Genomic DNA, 12,839 nt, shown 5'->3' with positions numbered 1-12,839 from the left:
GACCTGTATAGTAAATGCTACTTACAAACTGAAAAAAGGGAGAAAAAACCATGAAAGTAAGCATCTGGAGGGTTGCCTTTAAACAACAGATCAAACCACAAATTAAAATCACAAAAAATAACAGCTATAAAATAGAATTACACAAAATGCAAATACACTTCTGATAACCTTCAAACTGTAAGCCAGTTTGTTTTCCAAAGGATATTGAACATTGCACATACGGACTTCAAATTAGACAAATTTTTAATAAGGATATTAAAGTATTTATTAACCCATTTTCAGGCCATATTAACATACAAGTGTAACACAGAGAAACAGTTAACACAGTGATCAGAAAGCTAGAGAGGACTTGGACTATTTTTATTCATCTCACCTTAAAGAGGAAACACTTTGCTGTGCTACAAAAACTGCATGAGAATCTACTTTCAGGACAAGACAGAAACTAATATATTTTTTACACTAAGAGGGCATTTTTCAGGGAATTCACATGGTTACTGAGAATTTCATTGGAGGTGGAAAATTCACAGCTCACTTCTATGTTATAAGTAGTCCTTGACTTACAGCCATTTGATTAGCGACTATTTGAAGTTATGATGGTGCTGAAAAAAGTGACTTATGACCAGTCCTTGCACTTATGACTGTTGCAACGTCAAGCAAACTCAATGGGGAAGCTGGCAGGGAAGGTCACAAGTTGCAGTCACGTGATGTCTTGCTTAACGACCATGGTGATTCTCTTAACGACTGTGGCAAAAAGGTCATAAAATCGGGTGTGGTCACGTGATGCCTTACTTAACAACTGCACCACTTAATGACAAATTTTCCAGTCCCTACTGTGGTTGTAAGTTGAGGACTACATGTAGTGTGTCTTAAATTTTTCATTATTCCAGGAGGACCCTGAATTATAGGTTCCCCTAAATTAAAATATTTCATCCTATCTGGGCCGCAGTTTATAATACTGTATTGGTACCCAATAGTGATATGCAAGACATCTGAGTTCAAAACAATTATTTTGCACTTATGGAACTTCACTTCCAAATAGGTCAAAACTGTTTGTTTTAAACACAGAACAGTTGATTTTAAACATGAAAGCACTGTTTATTACTTGAAATGGCCCTTTTTGAATTCAGAACAATTCAGATATGAAGCATTTTACACACCTCTACATATTTAATATTTTAAATGAAACTATCTACTAAATTTCTTAGCTGTTAGTATTCGTTGAAATAAAAGCAAATTTAATTTCTTAAGCTTTCAGGATAAATAATCCTGGAAGGGTTCAAATTACATTCTTAATTAATTCTTACATATAATTGTTCATCCACTGAAACCCATTTCTGATGCTTATCCTTTTGAAAAAAATAGCTCTTAAATTACAGATTATAACAATATTCTGAACTATACCATTTTAGATTGGAGAAGAGAATCTGAAATCTTTTTTTTTAATGTTTTCCCATAAAAAAACCAGAACACAATAACCCTCACTGCATGTAGCAAACCAGCATGGTGAAAATTGGCTAGCATAGTATTCTTACAGGTGTGCTATTTTATTTCTGGACTTGCAGACTCAAGTGGTATGGTTAGAATTCTCCCATATTAGTTTAACGTTTTCTTATATGTAATGCAGCAAAAACTCTTAGAAGTGCAAACTTGGTGAAGAACAAAATGTGTGAACAGCCCTAAACAGGCAAATGGGAACAAAAAGAGCATTAATATAAAAGCACAAAAACTAATAGTTCAAAGTTTATTTGAAAAAAGATCCAACAACCTGATTTATGTGCATCTGTTACCCATTTTCTAACCCCTGTCTTTTATTTCTATCCTAGAGATGATTTGCTGACACATCTTTACTCAAATGAACAGATTAAGTCAATTTAACATAGCTCATCCTCAAATCATGCCAGGACAACATGGATGAATTGTCTAGAAATGAAAATAATTACCAATTATATTTAATTTTGCAATCAGTTTTACCATTTCAAACAAATAACTATAAAATAGTAAAGCTACTAAAAATGTAGCATTTAAATGAAATTTAATGGAAACCTTCGTGTTCTTACCACAACATACAGGAGATACTCCACTTACGAAGAGATGCAGCATAAAAAATAATGCAACAATGCTGCCTTTCTCTTGCAATTGCATTAAACAAAACTGACACGTTTGGAACAAGCGAATTTAAAACTGACTTCCCATTGTAACTCCTTGTGTTTTGTCCTGGTGCATCCCTTAAGTCTTAATCCCTAATATACCAGTTTTTCCATATTTATATTTTACATGTTTTGAGTGACAGCAGAAATATTTTATCTTTTTATCTAAACATTTATTGGCAAAATGGCCCTCAGATCTAGCAGTTGGAATTAGGTGCAGTGTTTTCAGTAATGGGCACAACAATTTAACTTGTTGCATGCCATTAGCTCTGAGAACCAATCCTAATAAAACAGACTGTTGGAAATGCTGTGCTAGCAGGTGCCGCTGGCCAGAGCAATGGCTCATACCAACACTTGCTCTATCTTGTCAGGAAGACAACGGAGCCCCCTAGTGGATTAAAGTAACATTATATGAGTCTTTGTAGTCTGTTGGATGGGGAGGCTAATTTAAGAGGCTATCCAGTCGAATCCATTCAATGTTCTCAAATGCCTCAGTGATAAGTCTTTTTTTTTTTTAAGTCAAATATGAAATATGTAGGTTGTACTTGTACCAAATTGCAAATTTCAGTGCAATTTGTGCTTAGCAGTTACGGAGATTATCAGAAGCACAAACAGACCAAACTAACACCTATCAGAAATAGGAAATCTGTTTACAGAATGGAGGTTCGCAGGGCCCAGGAACGTGGTCACAGGATGGACTGGCTGCATGGGGCCAGACAAAGGAATCAGTTTTGGGAGGTGAGTGAGGAGACTGAGGAGACATAAACAGGTGGAGAAGAGATTCTGTCCTTGAGAGAGGTGAAGATGTGGAGGAATCAGAAGCTAAAAAGTGAAAGAGAAAAATTATAAAGGAAATGCCAAGAATAAAATCTGAATGGAGGGAGGGAGGGAGGGAGGCAGAAAAAAGAAAAAGAAAAAGAGAGAAAGAAAGAAAGAAAGAAAGAAAGAAAGAAAGAAAGAAAGAAAGAAAGAAAGAAAGAAAGAAAGAAAGAAAGAAAGAAAGACTGTATAGCCTATTTAGCTATTATTAAATGGGGATGGAAACATTTCCACACAGAAAACACTATTATTGCAGAATTATGGCAAAGTCAGAAATATAAAATTAAAACTGTGTATTGATGAGGGCAAGCAGGGAAAAAACCAAATCAATTTATCTTTACTATTTAATGTGAGATAGAAGTACACATTCATTCCTGAAGTTAATACATCTCTTTCTCACTGGGTAACTGACTTCAAGATTTTTAAAATTATTATTATATTTGACTGACAGCAGACATAAGGCTGTTTCAGAACTGTTTTAAAGAACAAGATAATATTATTATCAGCCAGTAAAGCGTTTTTGTACTTCAATTTATTTCACTTACTTTTTCTCATACACCTCTATCTGCAGTTCTGAGCAATATCAACCTAAACTAGTTTTTCTGTTTTAATTCTTTGGTTCTGCTCAGGAACTAAGTAAAGGCAGTCAAGTAATTGCCTTATTTTGTGTAAATAAGCCAGACAAGACTATTAACTCTAACCAACTCTAACATTCTCTTATAATTCAGATGTTAGAGTTGAACATGCCTTCCCCCAATTTATTTGTGTCATTATTCATTTATTAACAGAGGCTTATATGTCAGTCCATTCATTCAGGCCTCTCAGCATTTTACATTTCCTTCTTACTGTAAGAGTTGAAATATAGAAATGGTATAACAACATGCCAGGTTGCAGTACAAAATAATAATAGCAACAAAAATGACCAAGAAAGAGACTAAGTCCACTGAGAAGAGAGCATCCAAGCACAAACCATTATGCTGGAAAAGTATGTGGGAAATTTTCATACTTGATTTTATGAATCAATGAAGATAGCCTGAATTTATTAAAGTACATACCACCAAAACTAGCCCAGTCCAATGGTAATTTGCAGGTGCTACAGATTAACATTACTACCATTTGCAGCCACTGTTTATTTTTTAATGCAACAACTGTCTGTAAAATAGTATAATTCCAGTAGTTTTATTATACATAATAAAATGTTAAGTTTTACATCAGTTTGGTTATCTTAATAAACTGAACCCAATTGTGTCCTACTAACAATGGTGTCTGGACTCTACAGGGTCTACAGATACTCCACTTGGTGCCTGCCTGGCTCCCTACCTCATGTGCGATTTTACTTTTTTTTAAAAAAAAAAAAAGAACAAATTTGCAGAAGACATGCTGCAAAAGAAAGTAAGAATGCCTCTATGCCCCCAATGTGTTGAAAAGCTTTCTTCAAAAGCAAGCAAAAGGGGATTGCAGACCAGTAGGCAGTTTGGAAGTGTGCCCATTAACTCAGGAAAAAAGCCAAAAAACAAGTATAGTATGAAGTACCCTGAAAGAATGAGGGCTAGAGATAAATGGCAAAACAATAGTTCATAACTGGACAAGTCTCCCGTGGCAACTATTTTACAAGAACACAATATGTTCTCAAAATTGGAAAATTTTCACCATCACCCAAAGGATTGGAGATCCTTGTACTAATAAAATGAACACTATTAGTAGATTAAATTTGCCTCACTTCAGATCTGTAGGGGATTAAAGGATCCACTGGAACAGTTTTGAAGAGGTAAAAATATACATGGATGTATAGAGAAGAAAGCTACAGTATACACCTGAACAGTTATTTGTATGATCCTGGATGAGGTCCCTTGGCAATCAACCTTTCAGAATAAAACTTATACCCAAAATATGCTACATTCTATATTTTATTCTAAGAACTAGAATTAACATGTGAACCCCCCAAAAAATTCCATATTTTGAACTGTCTTGTAACTATTTAGACATAACTGAATACTTTAAATCTTTTTGATACAAAATTTATTATAAAAAAGTAACGAAGTGTCTTATTTCAAGGCTTATCTTCTATACATCTGTGTGCACGTCACAGCATTTACAAAGACTGGGGACAATGTCTCTGAGCCCCTACGTCTAAACTTTCCTTACATATATGCTCACTAAAGATCTAATAGATGACAACATTTAAACAATCTCAACTAAATAGAGTACAGAATGCATGGCAATCACATAGATGCACTGCATTAGCAGTTATTCAAATTATTGACCCTACACTGACTACAAAGAGCTAATAAGACTAATATTGTAGCTTGTGCAGAAGAGAATGATAGTCTGAATAAATATAACAACATGAAATACTATATTGCTGGTATTATACAGAGAAGCATATTCTATACCATTACCCAAAAATTGGTAAAGAAGTGAGAACAAATAAAAATAGTTGAAAACCATTTTTAAGTAAAACTATCAGCTTCAGATTTTTCTTTTTGCTCCTTATGTTTAATACAACCATTTCCTTACCCATTTTGAATACACAAGTTTTGACTGTTAAGATATAAAATATTGTTATATTCCAGTGAAAACAGAACAATTTTGTACAATTGTTCAACTTATTTCTGTGCTTTGCTCAAAAGAGGCTTATTTTCTGACATATTAAAATGACTTTTTTAAGTTACAATTTTTAATTGAAAGGAAGTGGAACTCACCCTCTGTGGAAAATGAGACAGAAAAAAAATGCCTTCATTATCATATTTTCAGCAAATCTAAGATTACCATTCCATTTAAAGGATAATTAATATTAGCCTTCTTTTAAGATAAATACAATAAATGCATCCTGTCTAAAGCTCCCAATTACCGGTAGTCCTTGCTTAACAATGGTAATTGAGACTAGAATTTCCATTGCTAAGTGATACAGTCATAAAGGGTGATGTCATGTGACTGCATTGCTTAGCAATGGCAATCCTGGCAGTCCCCGTTGCCGTTGTTAAAGTGAGAATCATAGGCCGTTAAGCGAGGACATTCTTGCAACTTCCTGGCGGCTTCTAACAACCAAAGTCAGTGGGGAACCCAGCAGGAAGTTTCAAGTCCCAGGGGGCTCGCAAGCAGGCTGGCAGGCAGGCAAGTGGTGTGTGTCTGCTGCTGGGCGGGGGAGGGTGTGCCACTGGCTGCAGTGGCACGTATGAGTGATTTTGGGCCTGGGGGTAGCTGCTCCCGGGTGGGGGAGAGTCTGCGGGTGGTTGCAGTGCTGCATATGAGTGATTTCAGGCCTGGGTGGCTGTTGCTGGGTGGGGGAGTGTGCACGGGTGGCCGCAGAGGTGCATACGAGTGATTTTGGGCCCAGAGGTGGCTGCTGCCAAGTGGAGGAGACTTACCCAAGTGATTTGCAATCTTCCCTGCCAGCTTCCCCATTGACTTTGCTTGTGGAAAGCCAGCAGGGAAAGTTGCAAATGGTGATCATATAACCATGGGACACTGCAACCACTGTAAGTGCAAGCCAGTTGCCAAGCACCCAGATTGTAATCATGTGACTGCAGGGGTGGCGCGACAACCGGAATTTTAAGGACTGGTCGTAAGTACCACTAATCAACACTGTTGCAGTTTCGAACAGTTGCTGAACGAGTGGTTGGGTAGTGAGGTCTACTGATAGCCTGTGTAAAGCTAATTTATATAAGCTGCCTATTTATGAGTAGAAATATTTATGTTTCTGGCAATACAATCTTTTTCATGTCTCTTCAGAAGTAATTAATTAATATTAATTAATATAGCATTAATATATAAAATTTAGAATTAATTTTGTAAGAGAACTATAGAAACCATATTCTTGGGTATTATTTGAGGCAATGGGGCTTTCCCAACTAAAAAAACAATCTGAGATATCATGCACCTGGGTTTAAATATAACTTTCTATCACTTGCACACTACATTTGAAACACATATTCCTTCTCCTGATTCTCTAGATTTGAACTTTTAGCTTTCAGCCTTGAAAGATGCTAAAGTTAGGTAATTCACAAAGAAGAAAGAGGAACAGCAGAATTCTCTACAGTAGACCTGAACAACTGCTTATTCATTTAAACCAAGGGTTCCCAACCTGGGGTGCGAGATGGAATTTCAGGGGGTGCAACAATTTTGTGCGCTGAGTTAAAAGCTTATTTTTTAAAGTTCAATTTGTTCACCCGCATTAGAATTAGACTTCTTCATCTTCAAATGTATTATTACTTTTGTAGGGGGTGTGAACATTAATCAAACATTTCCTAGGGGTGTGGGGGAGAGAAAAGGTTGGGAACTACTGTTTTAAACCTATATTATATATGCCCGGATTTAAATTCTTTATATACATATTGTACTATGATACATACATCTATCTCTATCTTTATCTATCTATCCATATATGGACAGCCCATTAGGGAGGTAATGGGTTATAAATATTGTAAAATAAATAATTAAAATAAACAAGTACATATATATCAATAATATTCAAAGCACTCAGCGATATAGAAAGTAATTTTATTTTTGAAACCTAAGGATTCCATTTTCTGTTCCACAATATTATTATTTCCATTATTTGTATTTATATTTATGTGGGTAGAGAGATTACTTCCTAAATCTATGGCAAATAAATTATTACATTGAGAGAAGAAATTCTTAGGAATATTTTGCTAGCCAAACACAGATAATGTGAAAAAATTCCAGGACTTCAAAGATGTTCAGAGAATGGGACAGCTGCTAGAGCTGAAAATGTCTACATAGGGAGAAGGGAATTTGGAAGTGCGATCATGCCAAAACCCCTGTCTGGAACACAGAAACTGCTATACTGGCTTTGCCTAGGAGGCATTTAATAACAAAGTATTTCAGTTTTTCATCCTGTCAAGCCCTTTTTGACAGATACTGAAATTAAATTACTTCCCCTTACTTTATAGCAACAATTTTGCTTTAAAAATGAAATTAATCATTCAGAAATTCTGGGCAGAGAGATCTATGTGGGACTTTAAAAGTGAAGGACAAATAAACAGATATACTAAATGGACTGCTTCTTCTAAGAATACACTGTATGTAAAAAACTATTTACTATGTAACTGTTTATATCCTACCTTGCAATGGTGTGCAACAGAAAACACATATTGTGCCTGACACTTTATTACAGTAGAATTAATATTTACCTGTTTCAGGATCACTGAAATCTGGGAGAGTGATTGTATTAAGCTGTCGCCTGTCAGCAATGGCTCTGTCCAATAGACTGCTGCCACGTCCAGAATCACTGTACGAAATAATGCAATATATTAATACTTTAAATCACTACAAGGGAATAGCGATATATATATATATATATATCTCCTGCCTGTGTGTGTGTGTGTGTGTGTGTGTGAGAGAGAGTGAGAGCGAGAGAGAGTGAGCGAGAGCGAGAGAGAACAGTCAAATAAAAACAACACATTTTATAATGGAGTTTCAACTACAGGTAGTCCTCGGCTTACAATGGTAACTGGGACCGGAATTTCCGTTGCTAAGCAATGCAGTCATAAAGTGCAACATCACATGACCGCATCGCTTAGTGACAGCAATCCTGGTTGCCGTCAAAACCCCAAGATGTACCGGTCATTAGGTGAGGACAACCCCGATCCGAGCCATTCCCGGCTTGCTCCCTCCCAGCTCAGAGCCTTGTTAACATAAGGGACTGCCTCCTCTTCGACTCCCCCCACCCACCTACCTCCCCCCCCCATATCTGTCCTTTTGGCTGCCCTACACAGTGGCATTTTTCGGCAGTGGTGACAGCACTGGGGCTGAATTAGAGGCCTGTGGCCTTCAGCAGTCTCAGGAGCCACCACCGCCCCCAGGCCTCTATGTCAGTCCCAGTGCAGTTGGTACCACTGCTGAGGAATGCTGCCTCAAGCCCGCGCCACAACCAGCCACCCCAGCACCACAGTGCAAAGCCTAAGCCTCCCCACCATCCTGCACTCCACAGGTCCTGCCATGCCCAGCTGATCTTCACCATCTTCCTTCCACTGCTGACAAGGTGCACCTGGACTGCCTTATGCAAGGCAGCTGCTGGCCATGCCAGGCCTTCTTCCCAAGGCCACTCACCTCATTCTCCAAATCACATGTACCATTCTCCAGTTAGTGTATGCTGTTCTCACAATGCTTTGGAAAACCTCTGAAGCTTTCCAAAGGCTTTCTGAAGCATTGCGAGAACAGGGCGTGCTATTTGGAGAACGGCAGGCACATTGTTCTCATGATGCTTTGGAAAACCTTAGAAGCATGCCTCATCAGCAGTGGGAGGAAGATGGCAAAAGTCAGCTGGGTGTGGCAGAGCCTGTGGAGCGCAGGGCAGCAGGAGCAACTGGGGCTGTGTGCTAGCATGCTTGGCTGCGGTGTGGGACTTGAAGGCCGCATTTCTTAGTGCAGCAGCAGTGCTGGGGCTGAAGTAGAGGCCTGGGAGTGGCGGCAGCTGGCTGAGACTTCAGCCCCAGCCTGCTGCCACCACCGAGGAGTGCCACTGTGCAGGGCAACCAAAAGCACATAGATGGGGGGGAGATAGGCGGGTGGGAGGAGTTGGAGTGCCCCTGCAGTCAAAAGTGTGGGCAGGCTGCTAAGTGCCTCAATTTTGATTGCCTGACTATGGGGGAACCACAACAGCCGTAACTTCAGGGACTGGTCATAAGTCCTTTTTCTCAGTGCCATCATAACTTCAAACAGTTGCTGAACAAATGATCGTAAGTTGAGGACTACCTGTAATTCAGAAGTCTCAGAAACTGAATGGTGAACATGTAGAAGACAATACAGTTTCAAAGGCTATCAAAGCAGCACAGCTACAATATTACTGGTGGTTTTATTATTATTATTAATTTTGTCTGATTTTGAAAGAATGAAAAAGCTCTACCACAAGAGACTTACCATCTAGAACAGAAACCAGGTAGGCACAATAGAAAAGGGGGTGTGATATCAAGAGATGAACAGGTAAGGAGCAGAACATGAAATTACTGTTCATATGGATTTGTTATCTATGTTTATCACATGTTCACTATTTGGGATTTGTTAGGGTAAGGTACTAGCACCAAGATGTTTTTCTACGAGCTTCAGGAAAAAAAAAAGTCATTTTGGAACAAGATATCAAAAAATAGAGAAATACTACCACAGGAATATTCTGAGAAATAGCTCTAGTCAGGCAGCAAAGAAACAATCATTTGAGGGAGTGGAAGATATCGGAGTTTTCACCTTGGCAAGCAAAGATAACAAGTTAGAATATATTCAAATAAAGGGGCAGAAAGATAACTGGAAGGTGGAAGCTTAGAGAGGAGGGGAAGACAAGATGCCACGTAAACAAAGATACTTCTGCAGGATTTGACTATGGTTAGAAAGCTGCTATAAAGATTTAAGAGAAGGCATTGCATTATTAATAATAAAATATCCATTTGAGAAGAAGACAATGACCAGCAGCAAGGTGGATGGACTCAGTTACAGTGAACATGAGTGTACCACTGGAAGACCAGGTTAGGGACCAGGGACAGATTGTCATGAAGAAAATCTATCTATATGGTGGCTAAGAGTCAACAACAACTTGATGGCACATAATAACACAATAAGCCAATGCAGATGTACAAAACAATATTAAAAATTGTAAAATTACAGCCTCTTAAAAACAGGATAAGATCAGCAATGAGAGACAGAGCAGTATTTTGAAAACAGGATGCTAAAGAGACATGAATAGATCAAAGTGATTTCATTGTTGTTGTTTTTTCCTGACTAGCAGTCAGGAGACACAATGAAAACTCCTTAATCTCACAACACATGGATAGACTCAACCATAGTTGCAACTGGGAAACTGTGAGCATCCTAGATCAACTAAATCCAAAAATGCTAGGGAATTTCTGGAAGCTTGGCATTCAGACAAAACAGCCATCAATGCACATATAGAAATAAATCATATTTACACACCATTCAAGAGACAATAAAAAAGCTAAGAAGGAAACAAAAAGACCAGAACATATCCTTTCCAGCAGCCAACACCCAGATAAGGGATTAACACCAGGCAAACAATCAAGCAGAAAACAATACCCTAATCAAGGAACTACCCGGGAGAAAACCACACTCCCACCAAAGCTGGCAGGGCAAGCTACTGTATATGAACAGGGAGCAAACCCCACAGTTACTTGCACTGATGATGTTACCTAGTTGGGTAATGAAATGTCTGCAAGCAACCAACCAAGCTCAGAAAGCACCAAGGACTCCATAGATCAATTTATTAATGTGCCTCCAAACCTGATATAAATTAATTCTTGGGTATTAGTTATAGCAGCCCCAGTCTGTTTCTTGAAACACAGATTTGCTGAAATGCTTACTAAACAATAACCACCTTCAAGATACTTGTTAGACATAAGATTGAAGAGCTTCCATGAAAACAATTCCTGTGCCTTTTCAAATGAGATTTACCCAGGAATATTCTATGAAAAAAGAAAAATGTCTCACTCATGTAATTTCAGTATACAGACCTGGGAAATATTAGGGATGCCCTTCTAAGCTAAGCAATAAATAGAGAATAAATGTTGATGAATATGTGATTTCTAACAGTAAAAGCATATGGTGATGAACCAAATTTCCTGAGGGGGTAGTGATTTCTCTTTCATTGAATATATTCAAGCAGAGGCTAACAGGCAGCTGTCCAAGATTGTTTCATATGTATTGTGCAATGACCACAAGATAGGGCACTGTGGCCTATGGCATATGAAAGCTTTGCAAATAAATACCAGAGCTGGTTTTGATGCTGCATAACTGGCCTTGGTACAAAAGCAGATTCATTTTTCTATAGGAAAGCACAGCTGCTTAGTGCTGCAAATGCAGCAACAATGCTAATGACAAATGATAAACTCTAGAAAAGTAGAAGAAATTCTGGTTTCTTCGTGCCTGCTTTAAACTGTAAAAGGACATCCTGGTTTTCCATCCTGGCAATTTCCTCTTAGTGAAACCTCTAAATCCATTTTCAAGTAATGCCTTCTATATAGAGAATGAAACTATTTCCTTTCTTTGTTCAGCTGCTATAAAAATGATATAAAAGACTCCGCAAGACACTAAAGCAGGATTGGCGGACACCTAATTCCATGTGCACTGATGCAATTACAATAATCCACAGGAAACAGAAGGGAACCTTTCTTAGTCCATTCCATCAAGCAATAAGTATTTCATTAATCAGCACACATTTCCTGGAAACTGCTGCATTAATCAGTTCCTTGTTACATGCGTCCAATATTAATAATGAAAATAATTAAGCTAAAAGTTATTCATCTCTTTTAGATACTTGGCTGCATGGTGCAGGGAGATCTGTTTGCCTTATTTTCTTCCAATTTGATAATCCTTATGCAAGTGGTAGGGAGGAAGAGAAATTGTGAGCCAGAAAAATAGTATGCCAGAACTGTTTCAAAGTCCATTTTGACTGTCTATACCTGGTATATACAATGATTACAACAAAATAAGAAAGCTGTTGCTGTACAAATAACTTTACTGTCTAATGACATCCACAACTGAGTTCCCTAAGATATGAAAGGGAGTTTGTTCTGGGGAGGTCTTAGTTTTCATACCGATGTCCCCCTAAAAAGGGTAACTCGGTTATCCTTAGTAACATTACTCTTACAGCTCTAGCATACATCAACTCAAGCATGTAGTAGATGATATTATTGACTTGGTTTTCTATTTTTAAAACATGAATGCTGATCCATTAATGAAGAGGCCTTTCACTGTGTACTGCAAGTTTTATGGACCTATCATGTTGATCTATTTAGAAATTTCAACTAGTTCATAAATTGGGAGAATGCTTTTTTCCCACAAACATGATCAAAACACTTGTTCATTACTAGTAATAAATGCTGTTATTTAATTATTCTTCTTGTAGTG

At 37.8% G+C, this 12,839-nt stretch overlaps 1 protein-coding gene across 7 annotated transcripts in view; it reads right to left on the bottom strand.

Moving 5' to 3' along the window:
* Positions 1-12,839, bottom strand: part of TTC7B (tetratricopeptide repeat domain 7B) — a 136,872-nt gene that overhangs the window by 39,957 nt on the left and 84,076 nt on the right. For 4 of the 7 annotated variants that reach the window (XM_088145238.1, XM_088145242.1, XM_088145243.1 and 1 more), the window contains 3 exons: positions 8,120-8,217; positions 2,802-2,969; positions 26-76 (listed from right to left, as the gene is read on the bottom strand). In XM_088145238.1, coding sequence (XP_088001364.1) covers positions 26-76; positions 2,802-2,969; positions 8,120-8,217 — 317 coding nt within the window. The remainder of the gene's footprint in view (positions 1-25; positions 77-2,801; positions 2,970-8,119; positions 8,218-12,839) is intronic. The other 3 variants (XM_088145239.1, XM_088145240.1, XM_088145241.1) reach the window with 3 other exon arrangements.

Source organism: Python bivittatus, unplaced genomic scaffold (genome assembly GCF_059951505.1).
Source record: "Python bivittatus isolate LINGU-HERP-01145 unplaced genomic scaffold, Pbiv_v1 ctg000480_np1212, whole genome shotgun sequence".
NCBI lineage: Eukaryota > Metazoa > Chordata > Lepidosauria > Squamata > Pythonidae > Python > Python bivittatus.
The sequence above is the reverse complement of the archived record's forward strand: the minus strand, read 5'-3'. Positions and strand labels throughout refer to the sequence as shown.